The sequence below is a fragment of the Callorhinus ursinus genome, unplaced genomic scaffold (genome assembly GCF_003265705.2).
Source record: "Callorhinus ursinus isolate GAN/ISIS: 27379988/994484 unplaced genomic scaffold, GSC_fseal_2.0 scaffold3, whole genome shotgun sequence".
In the NCBI taxonomy this organism is placed as follows: domain Eukaryota; kingdom Metazoa; phylum Chordata; class Mammalia; order Carnivora; family Otariidae; genus Callorhinus; species Callorhinus ursinus.
In genome coordinates this window covers 34,004,031-34,027,186 of record NW_027397065.1, presented here as the reverse complement: position 1 = coordinate 34,027,186, position 23,156 = coordinate 34,004,031, and the positions used below count along the sequence as shown (strand labels likewise).

General features: G+C 43.1%; 1 protein-coding gene across 1 annotated transcript in view; it reads left to right on the top strand.

The window, feature by feature from the left end:
• DOCK2 (dedicator of cytokinesis 2) overlaps window positions 1-23,156 on the top strand; it is a 414,356-nt gene that overhangs the window by 47,920 nt on the left and 343,280 nt on the right. The window contains exons 8-14 of the mRNA XM_025867057.2: window positions 7,650-7,804; window positions 12,391-12,472; window positions 17,824-17,959; window positions 19,768-19,843; window positions 20,806-20,882; window positions 21,439-21,564; window positions 22,733-22,857. Coding sequence (XP_025722842.1) covers window positions 7,650-7,804; window positions 12,391-12,472; window positions 17,824-17,959; window positions 19,768-19,843; window positions 20,806-20,882; window positions 21,439-21,564; window positions 22,733-22,857 — 777 coding nt within the window. The remainder of the gene's footprint in view (window positions 1-7,649; window positions 7,805-12,390; window positions 12,473-17,823; window positions 17,960-19,767; window positions 19,844-20,805; window positions 20,883-21,438; window positions 21,565-22,732; window positions 22,858-23,156) is intronic.

Here is a 23,156-nt window from a genome sequence, read left to right as displayed (position 1 = left end):
GGAAGCTGCTCCGGTTTGCTCTCAGGAGCTTTTGTTCCCTGCAAGCTCTCCGTACAGCCTTGGAGGACCAGGGCAGAAATGGTGGCCTCCCAATCTCCACCCGGAGGAGCTGAGAACTCGGGGCCCCGCTCCTCAGTGTGCCCCCAGAGAAAAGCAGTCACTTCCGTGTCCCCGGTCTCTGGCCGCACTCCGTGCTCACCCGGCCTGTGACCGAGCATTTCTATCTCTGGCACCCGACCCCGCGCAGAGTCTCCAAACCCAGCAGATCCCTGCAGTGCGTTCCCGCACCGCTCCTCCCCGGGAAGGAAGGGGAGTCTCCCCGGATCTGCCGCCTGCTGGGTCCCTGCTGGAGGAGCCGTGCCCCGACTGGGCCGCAGATCACAGTTTATGGCAACCCCGAGCTGAGAGCCCGCGACTCTGCTCCGTCTCTGCAGCCGGCTTCCCCGCTCTGATACCTGGGAGCTCTGGCGCACTCAGGCACCCCCGGTCTCTCTGTGACCCCAAGGGTCCTGAGACCACACTGTCCCGGGAGGATTCCACCCCCTGCTTAGCCACTGCAGCGACGTCCCTCCACGGAGCCAACTTCTAAAAGTTCCGATTTTGTGCTCCGCGGCTCTAGCACTTGCCAGAAGCGGCCGGCGGAGGCCCCTCCCCCGCCGTCTATCCTTCCGAATATCGCCTCGGATTCACTTCTCCGCACGTCCTACCTTCCAGAAAGTGGTCACTTTTCTGTTCAGAGAGTTGTTGCTACTCTCTTCTTCGGTCTCCTGTTGAGTTCGTAGGTGTTCAGAATGGTTTGATCCCTATTCAGCTGAATTCCTGAGACCAGACGAAATCTAGGTCTCCTACTCCTCCGCCGTCTTGCTCCGCCCCTCCTATACCACATCTTCTTTATCCATTCAGCTATCGATGGACATCTTGGCTCTTTCCATAGTTTGGCTATTGTGAACATTGCTGCTATAAACATCGGGGGGGGTGCATGTACCCCTTCAGATCACTACATTTGTATCTTTGGGGTAAATACCCAGTAGTGCAATTGCTGGGTCATACGGTAGCTCTATTTCCAACTTTCTGAGGAACCTCCAAACTGTTTTCCAGAGTGGCTGCACCAGCCTGCATTCCCACCAACAGTGTAGGAGCGTTCCCCTTTCTCCACATCCCTGCCAACATCTGTCGTTTCCTGACTTGTTAATTTTAGCCATTCTGACTGATGTGAGGTGGTATCTCATTGAGGATTTGATTTGGATTTCCCTGATGCCGAGCGATGTTGAGCACTTTTTCATGTGCCTGTTGGCCATTTGGATGTCTTCTTTGGAAAAATGTCTGTTCATGTCTTCTGCCCATTTCTTGATTGGATCATTTGCTCTTGGGGTGTTGAGTTTGATAAATTCTTTATAGATTTTGGATACTAGCCCTTTATCTGATATGTCATTTGCAAATATCTTCTCCCATTCTGTCGGTTGTCTTTTGGTTTTGTTGACTGTTTCTTTTGCTTGTGCAAAAGCTTTTTATCTTGATGAAGTCCCAATAGTTCATTTTTGCTCTTGCTTCCCTTGCCTTTGGCAATGTTTCTAGGAAGAAGTTGCTGCGGCTGAGGTCGAAGAGGTTGCTGCCTGCGTTCTCCTTTATGATTCTGATGGACTCCTGTCTCATATTTAGGTCTTTCAACTGTTTTGAGTCTATTTTTTGTGTGTGGTGTAAGGAAATGGTCCAGTTTCATTCTTTTGCATGTGGCTGTCCAATTTTCCCAACACCATTTGTTGAAGAGACTGTCTTTTTTCCATTGGACATTCTTTCCTGCTTTGTCAAAGATTAGTTGACCATAGAGTTGAGGGTCCATTTCTGGGCTCTCTATTCTGTTCCATTGATCTATGTGTCTGTTTTTGTGCCAGTCATACTGTCTTGATGATGACAGCTTTGTAATAGAGCTTGAAATCTGGAACTGTGATGCCACCAACCTTACTTTTCTTTTTCAACATTCCTCTGGCCATTTGGGATCTTTTCTGGTTCCATACAAATTTTAGGATTATTTGTTCCATTTCTTTGAAAAGTGGATGGTATTTTAATAGGGATTGCCCTGAAAGTGTAGATTGCTCTAGGTAGCATTGACATCTTCACAATATTTTTTCTTCCAGTCCATGAGCATGGAACATTTTTCCATTTCTTTGTGTCTTCCTCAATTTCTTTCATGAGTATTTTATAGTTTTCTGAGTACAGATTCTTTGCCTCTTTGGTTAGATTTATTCCTAGGTATCTTATGGTTTTGGGTGCAATTGTAAATGGGATCGACTCCTTAATTTCTCTTTCTTCTGTCTTGTTGTTGGTGTATGGGAATGCCACTGATTTCTGTGCATTGATTTTATATCCTGCCACTTTATTGAATTCCTGTATGAGTTCTAGCAGTTTTGGGGTGGAGTCTTTAGGGTTTTCCACCTAAAGTATCCTGTCATCTGCGAAGACTGAGAGTTTGACTTCTTCTTTGCCAATTCAGATGCCTTTTATTTCTTTTTGTTGTCTGATTGCTCTGGCTAGGACTTCTAATACTATGTTGAATAGTAGTGGTGATAGTGGACATCCCTGCTGTGGTCCTGACCTTAGGGGGAAAGCTCTCAGTTTTTCCCCATTGAGAATGATATTTGCTGAGGGTTTTTCATAGATGGCTTTTAGGATATTGAGGTATGTACCCTCTATCCCTATACTCTGAAGAGTTTTGATCAAGAAAAATACTGTACTTTGTCAAATGATTTTTCTCCATCTATTGAGAGGATCATATGGTTCTTGTTCTTTCTTTTATTAATGTATTGTATCACATTGATTGATTTGCGGATGTTGAACCAACCTTGCAGCCCAGGGATAAATCCCAATTGGTCTTGGTGAATAATCCTTTTAATGTACTGTTGGATCCTATTGGCTAGTATTTTGGTGAGAATTTTTGCATCCATGTTCAGCAAGGATATTGGTCTGTAATTCTCCTTTTGGATGGGGTCTTTGTCTGGTTTGGGGATCAAGGTAATGGTGGCCTCATAAAACGAGTTTGGAAGTTTTCCTTCCATTTCTATTTTTTGGAACATTTTCAGATGAATAGGTATTAATTCTTCTTGAAATGTTTGGTAGAAATCCCCTGGGAAGCCATCTGGCCCTGGACTCTTGTTTGTTGGGAGATTTTTGATGACTGCTTCAATTTCCTTAATGGTTATAGGTCTGTTCAGGTTTTCTATTTCTTCCTGGTTTAGTTGTGGTAGTTTATACATCTCTAGGAATGCATCCATTTCTTCCAGATTATCTAATTTGCTGGCATAGAGTTGCTCCTACTATGTTCTTATAATTGTTTGTATTTCTTTGGTGTTGGTTGTGATCTCTCCTCTTTCATTCATGATTTTATTTCTTTGGGTCCTTTCTCTTTTCTTTTGATAAGTCTGGCCAGGGGTTTATCAATCTTATTAATTCTTTCAAAGAACCAGCTCCTAGTTTCGTTGATCTGTTCTACTGTTCTTTTGGTTTCTATTTCATTGATTTCTGCTCTGATCTTTATTATTTCTCTTCTCCTGCTGGGTTTAGGCTTCATTTGCTGTTCTTTCTCCAGCTCCTTTAGGGGTAGGGTTAGGTTGTGTGTTTGAGACCTTTCTTGTTTCTTGAGAAAGGCTTGTATTGCTATATACTTTCCTCTTAGGACTGCCGTTGCTGCATCCCAAAGATTTTGAACAGTTGTGTTTTCGTTTTCATTGGTTTCCATGAATTTTTTTAATTCTTCTTTAATTTCCTGGTTGACCCATTCATTCTTTAGTAGGATGCTCTTTAGCCTCCATGTATTTGAGTTCTTTCCGACTTTCCTCTTGTGATTAAGTTCTAGTTTCAAAGCATTGTGGTCTGAAAATATGCAGGAATGATCCCAATCTTTTGGTACCGGTTGAGACCTGACTTGTGACCTAGGATGTGATCTGTTCTGGAGAATGTTCCATGGACACTAGAGAGGAATGTGTATTTTGTTGCTTTGGGATGGAATGTTCTGAATATGTCTGTGAAGTCCATTTGGTCCAGTGTGTCATTGAAAGTCTTTATTTCCTTGTTGATCTTTTGCTTAGATGATCTGTCCATTTCAGTGAGGGGGGTGTTAAAGTCCCCCACTATTATTGTAGTGTTGTCGATGTGTTTCTTGGCTTTTGTTATTAATTGGCTTATATAATTGGCTGCTGCCATGTTAGGGGCATAAATAGTTACAAGTGTTAGATCTTCTTGTTGAATAGACCCTTTAAGTATGATTTAGTGTCCTTCCTCATCTCTTGTTATAGTCTTTGGTTTAAAATCTAATTTGTCTGCTATAATGATTGCCACCCCAGCTTTCTTTTGGTGTCCATTAGCATGATAAATAGTTTTCCATCCCCTCACTTTTAATCTGGAGGTGTTTTTGGGTCTAAAATGAGTCTCTTGCAGACAGCATATTGATGGGTTTTGTTTTTTTTATCCTATCTGATAGCCTGTGTCTTTTGATTGGGGCATTTAGCCCATTTACATTCAGGGTAACTATTGAAAGATAGGAATTTAGTGCCATTGTACTGTCTGTAAGGTGACTGTTACTGTGTATTGTCTGTGTTCCTTTCTGGTCTATGTTACTTTTAGGTTCTCTCTTTGCTTAGAGGACCCCTTTCAATATTTCTTGTAGGGCTGTTTTTGTGTTTGCAAATTCCTTTAGTGTTTTTTTTTTTTTTTTTCCTTGGAAGCTTTTTATCTCTCCTTCTATTTTCAATGACAACCTAGCTTGATATAGTATTCTTGGCTGCATATTTTTCTCATTTAGTGCTCTGAATATATCATGCCAGTCCTTTCGGGCCTGCCAGGTCTCTGTGGATAGGTCTGTTGCCATTCTAATGTTTCTACCAACGTAGGTTACAGATCTCTTGTCTCGAGCTGCTTTCAGGATTTTCTCTTTTTTCTGAGACTCGTTAAGTTTTACTATTAGATATTGGGGTGTTGACCTATTTTTATTGATTTTGACCATTGTTCTCTGTGCCTCCTGGATGTTGATTCCAGTTTCCTTCCCCAAATTAAGGAAGTTCTCTGCTATAATTTGCTCCAATACACCTTCTGCCCCTCTCTCTCTTTCTTTTTCTGGGATCCCAATTATTGTCATATTTTTTCATCCTATGGTATCACTTATCTCTCAAATTCTGCCCTCATGATCCAGTTGTTGTTTCTCTTTTTCTCAGCTTCTTTATTTTCCGTTATTTGATCTTCTATATCACTAATTTTCTCTTCTGCCTCATTTATCCTAGCAGTTAGAGCCTGTATTTTTGATTGCACCTCATTAATAGCCTTTTTGATTTCGACTTTGTTAGATTTTAGTTCTTTTATTTCTCCAGAAAGGGTTACTCTAATATCTTCTATGCCTTTTTCAAGCCCAGCTAGTCTCTTTAAAATCATCATTCTGAACTCTAGCTCTGACATCTTACTAATGTCTGTATTGATTGGTCCCGGCAGTTGGTACTGCTTCTTGTTCTTTTTTTTGAGGTGATTTTTTCCATCTTGTCATTTTGTCCAGAGGAGAATAGATGAATGAGAGAACAAAATGCTAACAGGTAACAACAACCCCAGAAAAATATACATAAACAAATCAGAAGAGACCTGAAACCAGGGGAAAACAAAGGAAAAGAAAGAAAAAAGAAAATTAAAAAAAAGAATATGGTCAAATATGATCAGGCTGGGGCATAGATCAGTGTCACACACTAGATTTTGGGTGTATTTTGGTCTGTTATAAGAAAGTGCCTCCCAAAATTTTAAAGAAAGAAAAACATATATGTACAAAAACAAGGGTAAATACGATGACGGGATGGAATATGACTGTAAAGATGTTAATTATAAAAGATTTTATAAAAGGAATTGATAAGATGTTGAAAAAAGAAAGAAGTTGGATTTAAGTTGAAAAAAAAGAAACTTGAAAAAAGAAAGAAGAGGATTTTTAAAAATAGGGAGAGAATGTGATCAGGCAGGAGATAGAACAAAGCCATACACTAGAGATTTAGGTTATGTTTTGGTCTATTAGGAGAAACTGTATCCCAAAATTTTAAAGAGAGAATAACTTATATATATCTACCAAAAATAAGGTTAACTACTATGAAGGGATAGAATATGACTCTAAAAATGAAAAATCAAAAAGATTTTTTTAAAAAGGGATTGATAAGATGTTGGTTGTAAAAGGGAAAAAGAAAAATTCAAAGAAAAAAAAGAAAAAGAAAAAGAAATAGAGAAAGAAAAAAAAATTAAAAAAATCAACTTTGAAAGACTAAGGAACCATGGGAAAAAAGCCATGAATTCTATGTGCAGTATTCCCCTAGCGCTGGAGTTCTCCCATTCTCATTGGTCAGTAAACTCGGTTTTGGCTTGCTGGCTGTTCATGCTGATCTTCTGGGGGAGGGGCCTGTTGCTGTGGTTCCCAAATGTCTTTGCCGGAGGCGGAATTGCCCTGCCCTTGCCAGGTCTGGGCTAAGTAATCTGGTTGGGTTTGCTCCCGGAAGCTTTTGTTCCCTGCAAGCTTTCCATACAGCTATGGAGGATGAGAGTGAAAATGGCGGCCTCCCAATCCGCTCCCGGAGGAGCCGAGAACTCGGGGCCCCACTCCTCAGTTCACTCCCAGAGAAAAGCAGTCACTCCCGTCTCCCCGGTCTCCAGCCGCACTCCGTGCTCACCCGGCCTGTGACCGAGCATTTCTATCTTTGGCACCCGACTCTGTGTGGAGTCTCCAAGCCCAGCAGATTCCTGCGGTGCGCTCCCTCACCGCTCCTCCTGGGGAGGAAGGGGAGGCTCCCCAGATCTGCCGCTTGTTGGGTTCCCTGCTGGAGAAGCAGTGGCCCGACTGTGCCGCGGATCACGGTTTATGGCAACCCTGAGCTGAGAGCCTGTGCCTCGGCTCCGTCTCTGCAGCCGGCTTCCCCGCTCCGATACCTGGGAGCTCTGCTGCACTCAGGCACCCCCGGTCTCTCCGTGACCCCGAGGGTCCTGAGACCACACTGTCTCAGGGAAGTTTCCACCCCCCTGCTTAGCCACTGGAGCAACGTCCCTCAGTGGAGCAGACTTTTTAAAAGTTCCGATTTTGTGCTCTGCTGCTCTGTACTTGGTGGTAGCAGCTGACAGAGGCCCCCCTCCCCTGCCGTCTAATCTTCCCAAATATCACCTCAGATTCACTTCTCTGCACATCCTACCTTCCAAAAAGTGGTCGCTTTTCTGTTCAGAGTTGCTGCTATTCTTCAATCTCCTGTTGAGTTCGTATGTGTTCAGAATGATTTGATCCCTATCCAGCTGAATTCCTGGGACCAGACCAAATTAGGTCTCCTACTCCTCTGCCATCTTGTTCCTCCCTCTTAAATGCATTTTTAAAAAAGCAGAAGTTTCTACTTTTGATGAAGTCCATTTAAGCATTTTTTTCTTTGTATGGTTTGTGTTTTTTATGACATTAAATTTATGAGGAAGCCTGGGCCAAACAGTGGTATTTCCCAAAATAAGAAAATCAAGGCCAAGAAAGTCAAAGTGACTTGGCTCAGATCACAGCAACTTTTGCTGGTAGACCTGCATATACTGAAGAAATCTTCAGGTTTGAATCCTAAGTGTTACTGGGCTGATTTTCTCCACCTTTCTCCTTTCTTCCCTCCAACTCTTAGTCCAAAGACCAGCCAGATTATGGAATGTATTCCCGGATCTCCTCATCCCCCACCCACAGCCTCTATGTCTTTGTGAGGAACTTCGTGTGCCGAATTGGAGAAGATGCTGAGCTCTTCATGTCTCTCTATGACCCCAACAAGCAAATGGTCATAAGGTAGGTGTGTTCAATATTGCCTGACTTCTCTATATATGAGAGGTTGGAATTAGCAGAGCACAGAGCATCTTTTTTTTCCCATCATTACTTGTGGAGAAATTCCTACCTGGAAGAGAAACTGAGCCTGAAAATGCGGAAATAGCTTCATGTAGGATATGTGAGTCAGGTAGAAATATTATTTACCACCAAATTTTTCCCATAGTGTGGTTATGGTTACACAGTAGGGTTTTATAAATAGGTTTTTGATACTGGAGAACAACCAGAAAAAATGAGATTCATACAGGTGGTGTTAGCTAGACTAAAAATTCCCACTTTATATAGGAGGTGGTAGGTGGGGAATGGGTGAAATAGGCGATGGTGTTGGGGATGAAGGAATGCACTTGTCATTTTGAGCACAGGGTGATTTATGGAAGTGTTGAATCACTATATTGTACACCTGAAACTAATATAACACTGTATGTTGATTAACTGAAATTAAAATAAAAATTTAAGTAAAAAATAGAAACAAAACAAAAACAAAGCAAAACAAAATAAACAAAATAAAATGGGAATAAAGAAGTAAATGGTGGGGGTGCCTGGATGGCTCAGTCAGTTAAGCGTCTGCCTTCAGTTCAGGTCATAATCCCAGGGTCCTGGGATTTATCCCCCCATCAGGCTCCCTGCTCAGCTGGGAGCCTGCTTCTCCTTCTGCCTGCCACTCCCCCTGCTTGTGCTTGCTCTCTCTCTGTCAGTCACATAAATAAATAAAATCTTAAAAAAAAAGGAAGTAAATGGTGAGAGCTGCGTTTCCTCCAGGATGATAGCAGGCTAAGAATGTCCGCTCTGAAATCTGCCTGAGTTCATATCCTGGCTGCTCCATTTACTCTTTCTTAACCTAGGGCAAGTAGCTCATCTTTCTAAGCCTGATTGCCCATTTGCAAAATATTAGTGCCAACCTCACAGGGTCATTTTTTTCCTCAGACTTTAATGAGAAAAAGCACATGAAGCACAGGGCTTGACACACAGAGCTTCAAGTGGCAGTGGCTATTATTATTACCACTTTAACTGATTGCTCTTGAGAATGGAGAAAGTAGGGAATTTCTGGGTGCCTCAGCTTGAGGAAGCGAGAACACCTTTTTGAGAATCTCCAGGGAAAAGACTTTGGTACATCTCCAGCCCCGACTACTGGGCCTCTGGCCTCTGCTTGTGGCTCAGACCATCGTTCCAGGTGGTGACCCTGCCGGTCTCCTCCAGTGGGGTTTTGAGCCAACACGTGGTCGCATATTTGAGGTCCCTGCTAGCTATTCCCAAGGTACCTGTGACAAAGACCCTGAAAGCACTCACAGGACCGGTCCTGCCTCTCGGAAAACATGATGCTTCATGATCAAGTTGACAGGGGTGCCTGGCCTACTGGCCCATCTAAGTGATGGATGACCTGAACCAGCTCTGTGGAAAGGCAATGGATCAGTGACATGGCAGCTCTCTTCCCTGATGTGCCACACCAGATGATATGCTCAATGGGGCATGCCTGAGTGATGCCTCTGAGAGGGCCAGAAATACAGGGAAGCCCTCAGGAAACTGAGAGATGAGGAGAAGGGTCGATGAAGGGGGCAACAACCAAAAAAAGGGGGGCAGGGGAAGTAGACAACAAAGAAAGATGAGAAGAGACATGATACAAGAGAGGGGCAGGGGAACTTGGAAACACTCACTTCCCACTCTAGATAGCTGTTCTTCCCCTAAGAAATCAGTCTTGTCCACTCCTGCCTAGCCAGGGTTGACATACAATGGCAAGGCAAGGCATTCCTTGCCAAAGGCAAGTGAGGGCATTTTCAATGTGGCCCAAATGTGGACTGGGGACGTTTGGCTGAGACTGAGCTTTCGATGTTGGGATGAATCATGGACTGATTCCAGTGGATGCCTGAAGAGATTTGGTTTGGGAAATTTAAGGTAAATTTCCATAGGACCAAAAAGAAGCAGTTTAGACATCTGGCCAGTGGCAAGGCTAATTTCCAAAAAAAAGCTTGAAGAGGAGTTGGGATGGTCCTCCCCTTCCACAGAGGAGAGTGTCATGTGCAGTAGGTCTCACCTGTCTTGGTGCCGGGTGGGCCTTTGGATTTACCATCCAGGTCTTCCTGGGCAGAGATGGATAGAACCAGCTCAGCCCTCTAAGTTGATTTTCTTATTTATGATTGCATTTCCCCTAGGAGAAAATTGCTGGTGCCTAAGTTTAGACCTAACAGGCTGGTTCTCTATTGGGCATGCTACATGTGATCAAAGGTCCTGGGAAAGACCCAGTATTTCACTATGACATTCTGGAAATAACCAGTGGGAAATGATTGTCTTTTTTTTTTTTTTTTTTTTTTTTTTTTTTTTTTTTTTTTTGTTATGGAGCTTTGGCAGTTCCTTAGTTTGCTGAAAATTCCACTAAAATTTTTGGAACTTATTAAAAAAAAAGAAGAGGGGCACCTAGGTGGCTTGCTCAGTAAAGTGTCCAACTCTTGGTTTTAGCTCAGGTCATGATCTCGGGGTTGTGGGGATCAAGTCCCAGGTTGGGTTTTACACTTAGTACAAAGTCTGCTTGTCTCTCTCCCTCCCCCTCTACGCCTCCTCCAGCACGCATGCACTCTCTCTCTCTCTCAAATGAATAAATAAAATCTTTTTAAAAAATAAAAGAAATTTTTAAAAAGAAGGAAGAAAAGCTACATTTAACTTTTTTTAAAAAAAAGATTTATTTCTTTTATTTTAGAGAGACAGTGTGTGCATGCAAGCTGGGGGAGGAGCAGAGGGAGACGAAGAGAGAATTTTCAAGCAGCCTCCCTGTAAGCATGGAGCCCCATGCAGGGCTCTTTCCCAGGACCCAGAGATCATGACCTGAGCTGAAATCAAGAGTTGGTCGATTAACCAACTGAGCCACCCCGGTGCCCTAGAAAAGCTACATTTAACTTGACTGATTTTTTAAATTAGTTAATTAATTTTTTTAATGTAGTGTTCCATGGTTCATTGTTTGCGTATAACACCCAGTGCTCCATTCAATACGTGCCCTCTTCAATACCCATCACCAGGCTAACCCATCCCCCCACCTCCCTCCCCTCTAGAACCCTCAGTTTGTTTCTCAGAGTCCATAGTCTCTCATGGTTCATCTCCCCCTCCGACTTCCCCCCCTTCATTTTTCCCTTCCTACTATCTTCTTCTTCTTTTTTAAACATATAATGTATTATTTGTTTCAGAGGTACAGGTTTGTGATTCATCAGTCTTTCACAATTCACAGCTCTCACCATAGTACAACTTAATTGAATTTTAACCAGTGGTTGATCCAGAACTGTCTTCATTTTGTTATCAGTTCCCTTTCCCCTTTGAACTTGCTCAGACTGCTCTCATTAGTCTTCTAGGAGTGAGTAGAGAGAGTAACAAGACATTGTTAAGGCAAGTCCCCTTAACTTTGATAAATTCTTGTTATGCTTTTTTGGGATGACTTTGTTTTTGAGCTTTATTTTATTTTTATCCTAATTCAAGATAATGGGCATTTGTTTAACACCAACTATATATGCTCTTATATGGCATGGCAAATGTTATGACTCAACTCAGCAAACTCTCAAATTGCTCTTAAGTTAAAGAAGCACTAGACTTCTCAATTATCCCAGTGTGGCTGGACTGACTAGTATGAACCTCACATGGTGGTGTATGGTTACTAGAAGATGTAAGCTGGTAAATGATTATAGGTCAGAACTGTGTGACTGCCTCTCATAAAATCCTTCAGTGAGTATCCATTCCTTTTAGGATCAAGTCAAAATCCTTGGATGGCCTACAACACCTCTCTAAGTTTTCTCTTATTCCTTTCTCCTCAGATCTTTTTTCAGATGCATCAAGCTCCAGCCTGCCTCAGGGCCTTTGAATGTATGTTTGCTTTTCCTGAAACATTTTCCTTTCTCACTCTCTTTTCCTGACTGACTTTATTTACATGTCATATACCTGGCAAAGACTTCCCTGACCACTCAGACTAGGCCAGACTTTTCTGATATGCATTCTTGCAACAGCCTGAACTTTGTCTTTATAGCACAATTGAATATAAATAGTTGTCACAACTGCATTTAGATAGTTATTTAAGTGTATCTCAGATAATGGCTAAGGCCATCTATGGACCATCACAATGTGATGTTCCTTTCAAGGAAACAGCCCCATGTCCAATGGGTAATTTTTTAAAAATTCATATCTTTATTTAGTCTTGGAAAGGGAATGAGATGAGAAGAGCAAATGCATTCTTAACATCCAGCAAAACATACCAAAATCCTTTCCCCAATCTCTCCCACTCTTGATTCTACAGAGAATGCTGCTACTCTTCAAAAATATTAGGTAGCTGGGCCAGAATTTGCTCAGCAGATGGGGAAGGGAAAGAGACTGTGAATGCACATATTAGTGATTCCTTTGTCCCCTGGTCTCTGTTAGACAGAACTGTGATCTCTTAGAAGGAGGGACAATGTCTGTCTCTGACACTACCATTTCCCCAGCAGCCAGTACTGGTTGAGCACAGAGTAGAGGCTCAGTGAGTATTTTTACCAAAGCATTGTTGAGCCCCAGGTAGTAACGGGTTGCCACTCTTCTTCCCACAGTGAGAACTACTTGGTGCGATGGGGCAGCAGGGGCTTCCCGAAGGAGATCGAGATGCTCAACAACCTGAAAGTGGTCTTCACGGTGGGTGTGCACTGTGTTCTTGTTACTGTCTTCCATACTCACAAGGGTATGATCTTGGAAATGACACTAATCACTTGGTTAAGAGGGAGCATGACCTGGGTACAGATCTGTGTTCTGGGCTTTCTGGAGAGATTCAGGGCAGACGGGGTTTGGGGGGGTATTGTGTGCCCTTTGGAAGCAATTAGGAAGATGGATCTTCCCCTCTCTATCTCCCTCCTTCTTTCTTTCTCACTCACGTGCACACCAAGAACACATGCAGAGTGCTGTGTAAACAAGCATAGATCCCTTCCAGCAATAATGTCTACATGAACTGGGTACAGCAGCTATTCTGATTTATCAGTTAATTCATGGTTAACCTGAGTTCTTTCTTTGGCTCAGACTTCCTGAAAACCTCTGTAAGATGTATCAGAAAAAAGAAAAGACCTTCTAAGAACATTGACTGCATTGTTAATTGGATATTCTGAACATAATCAAATCACAGATGACTAAAGATCTTAACAGATCCCTGAGATCATTCTTCTATATACCAGTATTTGCTGGGCAAAACCTATGTAGAAATATTGAAATCAGTTGTTAGTTGGACGATTTATTTCCAAAAGTGAGCCTGGCTTTTTAGTTCTGGAAAAGACAAACAGTGGAAAGAAAAAGATCAGGTTATTATTTCCAGCAAAGACCTTTCTCTTGTCCTATTTCTATGAGGGTGTGTTAAGAGTGTGATCTTAAGATACCTAAAGATATTGGTTCTCTGCAAGCTCCTTTGGGGAAAAGGAGCATTTATGAGATTGTTCACTCTGTTGCCTCCTGTGTTAGGAAGGGAAATTCCAGAGGAGGAGCCAGGGAGGGATTTGGGCATTGGCCAAACCCATGAGTTTGATCTAGGAGTGACCGACATGCTAGATTAACCTACGTTGCTTTACAATAATTTTCCAGTTACAGCCCATTAAATGCAATGTCTTATGTTATGTCACAATTAGATTGGAGTGCAGCTGATTTATTTTGTTTGTTATTTCCTGAAAAATGGGCCAGAGGCATGGAATAAAATCATAGTCCTAATTGCTTAGACAAAGTTTTCCTGGCATATATAAATGTGTCTCAGTCCTGTTTATCTATTATTAGTTAGAAGGAGGAGCCTATTTATTTTCTTGATAAATAGGAAAGTTTCATGGGGCTTCGTGATTAAACCAGGAGACAGATGTTTCATGAGAGGGACAAGGACAGGGAATCAATCAATGGTTGATTTTGCAGAGAACCAATTCATGATGTAAACATGCAGGAAAGGGCATCAGTAAATTTGTGTCTCTCAATATCAATGAGAATGTGATTCTGCCTGCATGGAATTCTGTCTGTGCCACCACCTCTCCTTCCCACAGCAAATGAACTTGGGAACCTTGGTTGACTGGTTCAATGGGATGATACTTCTCCATCTTGAAATGATGGGAGTCTTCATTTTGAGACAAGGAAGGTCATGGTGCTCTAGCTTCTTTTATTGATTCAAGAGCTATCCAATGAATACTATGGGTAAGCTCTGTGTTAGGTATGGCGGACACAGCATTGAATAAGCTGATAGGCTCTTGTTTTCAAGATGTGATGGGGGAATTCAGAAAATAAGTAAATGAATAAATAAACAAGAAAATGTTAAAGGGCAATCCATGCAATGCAGATAATTAAAACAGGGTGATATGATGGTGTTTGACTGGGCTTTACTTTCATTTGGGCATTGAGGTGATGTTTAAGTTAGAGACAAGATGAGACTTGGCAGGCATGTGCCTTTCTGGCCTTATTTCTCTTGTCTCTGGATGTTAGCTCTTTCTGGATTCCTCTTTGAGGGCAGAGCCATAGGAGCTGGCACATGGGTTGGGCCGGTGGTGAACTTCCCCTGAATGCTTTATAAGCATTCACCTTCCTTGGCTCTGTAAGAGGAAAGCAGAGTATACTACCAGTTTCCCAAAGAATTTGCCCAGTTTGGGGGTTATTGCTAATACACAGGAAACAAGATTGAACAGTAAAAGGAGTGCTAATGAATTACTAAATCAGGTGACACGTGTTTTAAGTTTTCTTGTCCTGCCTCAGCTTCCCTAATATGTGAGTTTAATCAGGCCAAAGTAAAAATGATTGAGAAACACCACAGATTGGAACACAGTTCTGGGTGAGGATTGCACATTTATATACTCTCCAGAGAATAACTTGTGCTCAAGTATTTTATAACATGCTAAGATTCTCTAGTGCCAAGAGTCTCTGATGAGGCAGCTCTTAAAGATCTGGTGTCTTCCTTTGATCAAATGAAATCTCTTCAGAGAAGAGGGGTGGAAGAGGGCCTTAATTAAGAACCTCGTAGGCTTAGCTAGTGTGTTAGTTGCCAGGGCTGCCGTTACAAAGTGCCACAGTCTGGGTAACTTAAGGAACAGAAATTTATTTTCTCATAGTTCTGGAGTCTGGAAGTCCAAGATCAAGGTGTTCGCAGGGTTGGTTTCTTGTGAGACCTCTCCCCTTGGCTTGCAGATGACCACTTCTCCCTGTGTCCTCACACGGTCTTCTCTCTGTGTGTGTCTGTGTCCTAATCTCCTCTGCTTCTAAGGACACCAGTCATTGACTAACCTCATTTTAGCTTAATCACCTCTTGAAAGGCCCTATATCCAAATACATTTTGAGGTGCTGTGGGTTAGGACTTCAATATATGAATTCTGAGGGGATGTAATTCAGCCCATAACATCTAGAAGGATCTTTTCAGGTGGCAGGGCCTTTGTGGTTCTAGGATGCCTCTGAAAGATACCAACTAGATATTTTAAAAAATATGGAAATTCCTAAGGAGATAAGAGAAAGAATTAAGGACAGAGGTCATTTTAAAGGAAGCAAGACTTGAACTCTTAAGGATGGGAAGGATTTTGATATATCGAGGCATAAGAGGCAAGTATCTGAGGCAGAGGTGTGGACAGCGGGCTTAGGAAGAAAGAGCGAGTTTAAAGTGAGCATCATGTGTTTGTGGAGCAATAAAGGAATCCTTGCGACAAAAATAGAGTACTTACCTGCAGAGAAGAGTGGGGAATCAGTTGGCTAGGAAATACATCATGTGTGGGACCTTTCACGTCAGCTGGGGAAGATTAGCACTAATAGGGTAGGAAATAAGGAGATGGTAACGTCATTGTGGGGAGAGAAGTGAAATAATGAACATGGCTTCTAAAGTTAAGTTTGTAGGGGATTTCAGGGTGGGTGGGAGGAAGTAGTGAGGCAGGCCAGAGAAAAGGCTGTCCAACCATCTGCTTGCGAAGTAATTGAGATCTCAAATTCAAGTGCCTACAGGGCAGGGCAGAAAATACAAATGTTTAAAATACAGTACAAATGTTTAAAATACAAATGAGTGGCTGAGCTTCCTTAGTCAGAAAGCCCCCTTCTCCCCTGCCTTCCCTTTCCCCCTACCCAGCCGGGAGACTTTGGAGAGTAGGGAAGCAGATGTCCATTTCCCCAGCTGGTGAAGGGGCAGCCCTTGTATCAGTTAGTAGTTCTCCAGAGAACCTGGACCAGTAAGATATATAGATAGATTTATTCTAAGGATTTGGCTCCCATGGTTGTCGGGGCTGGCAAATTTAAAATCTGTATGGCTGGGCAGCAGGCCTGAGACTCAGGCAGGGTTTCTATACTGCTGTCCTGAGGCAGAATACCTCCTTCACTGGGAAACCTCAGGTTTGGGTGCTGGAGGTACAACAGTGAATAAAGCCTCAAGGCCTTCAACTGATTGGATGAAGCATATCTACATTATGGAAGGTAATCTCCTTGACTTAAAGTCAGCTAATTATAGATGTTAATCTGACCTACAAAATACCTTCATAGCAACATCTAGACTAGTGTTTGGCCAAACAACTAAGCATCATAACCTAGCCAAGTTGAAGCATAAAATGTAACCATCGCAGGCCCCAAGCAGAAAGGTGTGGACCACACTGGGGCCATGTTTTTTTTCCAGAAACTCTGCAACCCCCTGCACTCTTCTTTCCCCACCAGCCACAATGAGAGGGTGGGGCTGGCTGCTTTGCCTGGGCCCTAGCTCTTATGTGAGCTGAGAGGTTATTCCCAGTGCATATGCCTATATGAGGATTCATTTGAGGAAAAGCAACTATTCTCGAGTAAGGTCAGGACCAGGATTCTCCACTCTGATGCCAACAACATGCTTTGATGTTCTTTCTTCTTAGCCCAGCTGGAAGGCGGTCCCAAGAACATTGAAGTTTTTAGATATGAGCAGGACAGTCAGATACTGAGGTGGTCCAGGTAGTTTTCCCTCCTCTGTATCTTTCTGATGGTGAGAGAGATATGTTGTGGTGGTTAGGTTTAATAGACTTTGGTCTTATGACTGGACAGTGTCTCCAAGGACTAAGGTCATGACCCCAGGGGAGCCCCTTGTCTTCTTTGTGTTTCAGTGTTCCCATGTATAAAATGGGGCTGCAATAATACTATCTGCTTCAGAGTGTTGTTAAGGATCAAACAAGACAATGGCTTATGAGAAACTTAGCACAGTGCATGACACATTAGCAGAGTTCACCATGTCAGCGGTCTTCTTTAAGGCACACACTGGAGTGCACTCCGCTGTCCCCCTTGAAGTTAACTGCGGCCACCTGCCTTGCTTTGGTCATTGAAATGCAAGCCAAGGTGATGTGTCTCTTCTGGGTGGAAGCTTTAAGGGCCAGTAGGTAATTTGCCACCTTCCCTTCCCCTGCTGTGGGGACAGTAGAAGCATGTGTTGTGATGAGATGGATCATCGGTCAGCTAGGAGCACAGGGTAGGTGGATGAGTGGGGGTCCCAGCCATCTGCATTGAGCAGGTAGCCTGAGCTAGAAGTAAACTTCTGTTGTCTTATAAGCTCTGAGATGCTGGGATTGTTTGGTGCCACAACAACCCATTCCTGAAGGATATACATACATCAGGTGCTCAGTAAATGGTAACTGTTGGGGTTGTACCCTCTTCCTTTTGCTTCCTCCCTCAGTGGTGCTGAGCAGTGATGAGACGGATGAAGTCATCTGTGGCAAATGCTGTTTTGGATCCATCAGCTGGCATATAGGAAATGCCACCCGTATAGCTGATACTGTACTTCTATCCTTCTTTCCTTATTAGTTTGAAATTTGAAAATTGAAGAATTGGGATTGAACACCAGAGACCTGTCACTCAGTTTCCTTTCTAAAACTCACCTTTTTTAATCTATGAAATGGGTATGATCGTCCTGTTTTCTACCTTTCCCAGGACTAATTCTATGATTGGTCTGTGTATACTAAGTGCTAAGTACATCTCCCCACAATTTACTATTAGTGGGCTTCCTTTTCTACTTCTTTAGACACATGGTGTGTAACTATTCATTTCCTGCCCTACAGGATCTTGGAAACAAAGACCTCAACAGGGATAAAATTTACTTGATTTGTCAAATAGTCCGAGTGGGGAAGATGGATCTCAAGGATACAAATACAAAGAAGTGCACGCAGGGACTGAGGCGGCCCTTTGGGGTGGCAGGTAATGACACACTACACACCATAAACTTTTATCGAAGTGCATATTTTATATGGCTGAATTTTAAAGATTATTTCTTTTCCTCTCCTCCTTGCCCCCAACCCCCCAATTTATACCAGACAGCTCCTAATACCTACATTTCTGGTGACTAAATCACAATAATTGGTGACTAAGTCCAGATTTATGATGAAGGCAGTGAATAATGGATTCCTCGTGTCTGCAGCAGAGCACTGGGAGCATGGTGCCGTCTGAGCAGTTGGTGCCTTTGCTCCCCAGTGTCGTGAAGAAGGAAGAACAGTATGAGTGGGATCTAATTATGAGGAGCAAATCATTTTTAAAAAAATAACCGGGACAGGAAATGCAGTTACACAGTATGAGTCACTGGCCACACATCTAAATTCCAGATGGAAGCGGACATTGGGAGAGTTGGTGTGACCAAATGATGTTGCTTCCGAGCAACCTCACCTCCGCATGTTTCTCCGCCTTAGTTCTCTCTCTTGGGGTTTCTAAGACTTTATCATTCTTGTCCCACTTTTATGGTTTTTGTTAACTATAGCTGGCATTATTATTTACCTAATATAGTTCCTTTTAGTTAGTCCATTTTAAGTTAAAGTACCTTTTTTTCTTAAAAGACCCTTTTAAGACCTGTGGAAACAGCAATTTGATATGCCAGTTTTAACTCTTTTTATTAAAATATGCATTTTTAGTCGTGTACCATTTATGATTCCTCTATATCATATCAAAACCCACTGTTTCATGTTCTTCCTTTCAAGATACCCTGATCTGTATTCACACACCAGCTGGCTCTCCAACTAGCCCCCTGGCACTGCTTGCAAAGAGTTGGGGCGGAGAAGTTAGCTTATAAAGAGCTAACTCGTTTTTTTAATCAGGCATTGTTGCTAGCTAGCTAACTAGGTGACCTTGGGCAAGCACTTTTCCTAGGGCCTTAGTTTCACTATCTGCAAAATGAGAGACTTCGACCTGATTGATCTGTGCCCTGCTCTGAAATGCTGATTCTATATAAGGGATACTCCTGACATCACAATGTCCCTGTTAGGGCAGTAAGGGTCCTTCAACCTTTCCTCAAAGTGTGCCTTTGTCCCCAGCTCTAGTCTGCTCTCTCTTTTGGTTTCAGGTGACAACAATCTGGTATAACTGAAAAGTTCAGGCATAGATTGCTTCAGGCATAGCTGGATCCAGGAACTCAAATTTATGTTTCACTCTGTCCTCTTGCTGGCTTATTCTGAAGTTGACTGTCCAGTCAGTTGGCAAAATGTGGGCTGTTCCAAGCTTGAATCCTACCAGTTTAGTAATCCAGGGGAAAGAAAGCACCCCTTTCCCGTGAGTTTTAGTAGAAGCCCCAGGAGCATAAGCATAGGCCACATGCTCATCCCCCTAAACACTCTGGGCAGGGGGACGTGGTCCTCAGATTCTCAGGTCCTATAGGGAGTCACTGTGCTTGGGTTCTGTAGGCACGGTGGGCGTCCCATACATATATGTCAAATCCAAACCTACTTGTTTAATTTCGTAGCCATTGTTCTGACCCTCTCTTCTTGGCCTCTGCTAAACCAGTCTCTTGGATGTTTCTGTGGTTTGCTGACCTCCCAGCCTGTTTTTCCAGAAGTGTTTGTCAGGTGCTGCACCTTATGAACCCTTGCGGTCTGTGTATTGCTTGACGCTGGCTTGCTTGCCTCTTTAAACTTCCTGACCCAGCCTCTTGTCCTACAGTCTCATCCTATTGACATGGTCTCCTGGGGGTAAGGGGGGGGCATAAGCCTTTAATAGATTTTTTCTTTCCTTCTTCTTTTTAGTTATGGACATAACAGACATCATCAAGGGGAAAGCAGAGAGTGATGAAGAAAAGCAGCACTTCATTCCTTTTCACCCGTGAGAGATTTCCCATTTCTTCCCCTTCTCTGAACCCAAACCCTTTCTCATTGAGGGCTGCTCAGAAGCAAAGCGAACTGATTCTCTGAGTTGATGGTAGCCTCATGGGGCCTCCCAAGAGGAGGGCAGGAAGAGAAGGATGATCTCAGTGCCAAGGCTCCTGAAACCAACCAGCTTTCACCCATTCACTTATCGATGTTATTTATTCAACAGAGTTTGATTGAAAGCTGGCAGAGGGTTGGGCACTGCGCCACGGGGCATGAAGTGCTCAACAAGGCAGACATGGCCCTGTCTTCATGGAGCTTATGTTTAGATGGGAGATTAAGCAGATAATCAACAAAAGATTAATTAATTACAAGTAATACGGGAACTACAACTCTGTCAAGCAACAGCTTATCAGGAACATGTAACAGGGAATTGTCACCTGGTTCTCATGGATAGAAATATTTGTGATCTTAGAGGAGGGTAGTGAGGAGGGTAAATGTCCTTTTCCTGCTCTAAAAAGGAGGGAGCCCCAGTTTGAGAATGTTGTCCTTACTTTGTTACACCAAAGATGTCCAAAGAGAATGGAATTTTGTTACTGGTCATGAAATCAGTGACTCCCGTTAAGGTATGTGCTTAGGACCGAGCAGGAACAGCTAGTCTTTGCCATCTTGGCGAACAGATGTTCCTTTTGAGGGCTTAGGAATCCTTACTTTCTAAGAGTCTTCTAGATTAAAAAAAAAAAAAATGGCCTCTACTTGTAGGAATGATATTTCCATATCTCAGAGCCATGTTGCTTTGTGAAAAAGAGAAATCTGATTCTTGATGGCATATATGTTGTCTGAGCTGGCATGGGCAGGCTTACTTTTCACCTAAGGCATATAGGGGGCCTGGGCAACTTTGTGGAGCACATAGAACCTCAAGATGGGGACCCCATGAGAGCACCATGCCAGCATTTTGTGCTTTCTTTTCCTTCCCAGAGTGACAGCTGAGAACGACTTCCTTCACAGCCTGCTGGGCAAAGTCACAGCCTCCAAGGGAGACAGTGGAGGGCAAGGTACAGTGCCATGATGTGCCGAGTGAGCTGGGCTCTGGTTTGGGAGCTTTTGATTCTCTGGAAAACAGATCAAAATCATAAACCCTGGGAAACATAACCTTCCTTCCAGACAGACCATTGTGAGAAATGGGAGCATGTGATCTATGGAAATGGATACCACATCTCCTGAATCTGGGAGGCATGTCCTAGTGCCCAAACCACATTTCCTATGTGTCAGACACCTTCATAGACCTCCTTATTAGATTTAATTCTTCCCACAGTGCTATGAGATAGGTGGTATCCACTACACTTCACAAAGCCTGGGTGGATGAATTTGACAGAAGCTGATGCTGCTGGAAGTAAGGAGTGGGATTCAAACCCACGGATGTCTGGCCCCAGAGCCCCTTTGCTTTCCACCTTCCTTCCTCCTCCTCCTGTGTTGGGTCATTGCATCTGTAATTGTTTCTCTCTGCTTCCAGCAGTCTACTCCAGAAAGAGCCCAAAGGGAGAGATGGTGGGAGGGGTAAGACTGAGCACACCTTGAAGTTGGCTCTTCACGGTGAGCATTCCCTTCCAGGCCTCTGGGTGACCATGAAGATGCTTGTGGGTGACATCATTCAGATCCGCAAGGACTACCCACACCTGGTGGACAGGACCACTGTGGTGGCCAGGAAGCTGGGCTTCCCAGAGATCATCATGCCAGGTCTGGCCTTCCCCTGGGGTGGGGGTGGTCTGGCTTGTCACAACCATTTTCTTTTTACAAAGTCAACTCCTTCCTTTTCAAATGCTTTTTCTTTATTTCTCTCCCTGAAGGTAACCACTGAAAATGATTTCTGTATATCCAAAAATCTTCCATACAGTCACGTAATAAACACAAGCACATAAATATATACACATGCACTTTTTACCCCTCACAGGTGGGATCACACTTCATATGCTTTATATACCATTACTTTATATGCTTTATATAGTATTCTGCAACTTGGTTTATCACTTAATAATTTATCATGGACATCCTTTCTACTTCACTACACATAGAATAATTCTATTCTTTTGGGGAGAATATTGTCATTCTCTTAAATTTTTAAACAATTTTTTTTATTACCAGAGGACTCCATGCCTGTTGTAAAATGTTCAAATAGCATGAAAAGGTAAAAAGTGAAATGTTAAAAGCTCTCTCAAATGTTTGTGTCCAGAAGTAACTGCTATTAAAATTGTCCAAACGTGTATATAGTAAAAGAAAAACAAAGAAGATTATATGATAGCACTGTTTTAGAACTTCTCTTTTTATCTAAACCTGTCTTAGACTTGTGTCCACCACTGCTCTCGCTGATTTACTCCTTTCCACGGTGTATGGTGGTCCAACTGGGGGCCTGTGCTGTACCTGAGGCATCAATTCCTTGTGCATTCCCCTGGGGGGTTTTCAATTCTTATTGCCCTCCCCCCATTCCTGAAGACACTCCGAACCTCCTTCCTGACCCCATGTTCCTTGGACACTTGAAAAGTCACCCTATCTGCTTCAGCACAGTAAAAGATCTGTTGCCAAGGAGCTTTCCTTTGCCTTCCCAGAAGGTGTCACTAGAGGATGGAAATTCAATAATTTTAATGGAGAGAAGAACAGAACCAATTTTGACCATCCTACCTACCTTTTTGCAACTGATGTCCTAGCATTCCTCCACCCCCTTGTTACCTCTTTCTCCAGCCTCCCTGATGAGGAAACAATGCTTCTTTGAAACATGTCTGATTTTAATTTCATTAGTAGACGTCAAGGCAGGGCACTCACCCTCCCACCCCCACCCCTGTGCCTTCTAGTAAGTGTCTCTCCTGCAGTGAAGATGCCAACTCTTGTCTCTCCCTCCCTCTGCCTGCAGGGGATGTAAGGAACGACATCTACATCACTCTCTTACAAGGCGACTTTGACAAGTACAACAAGACCACACAGAGGAATGTGGAAGTGATCATGTGTGTGTGTGTGGAGGACGGCAAAACGCTGCCTGTAAGGGACCCTGCTGCTGCTCTGGGCTACCCAGCTGCCTTGGGTGCTTCTGCTCACAAAGATTTGCTTTTCCCATCCCAATCTGCTCTCTCAATGCCAGGTGCCTTCAGGATGGCCTCGAGTAATGTGAGCTACACCTTTAGAGCTTGGTTTGCACACTGGTCCATAGTAAGACCTTGTGTTAATTTGGTTTTACATCAAAGCAGTTTTTCAATGTCTGTTTCTCCCCTTTCATGATCCCTTCTTTCTCTCTCTTTCTTTCTTTCTTTCTTTCTTTCTTTCTTTCTTTCTTTCTTTCT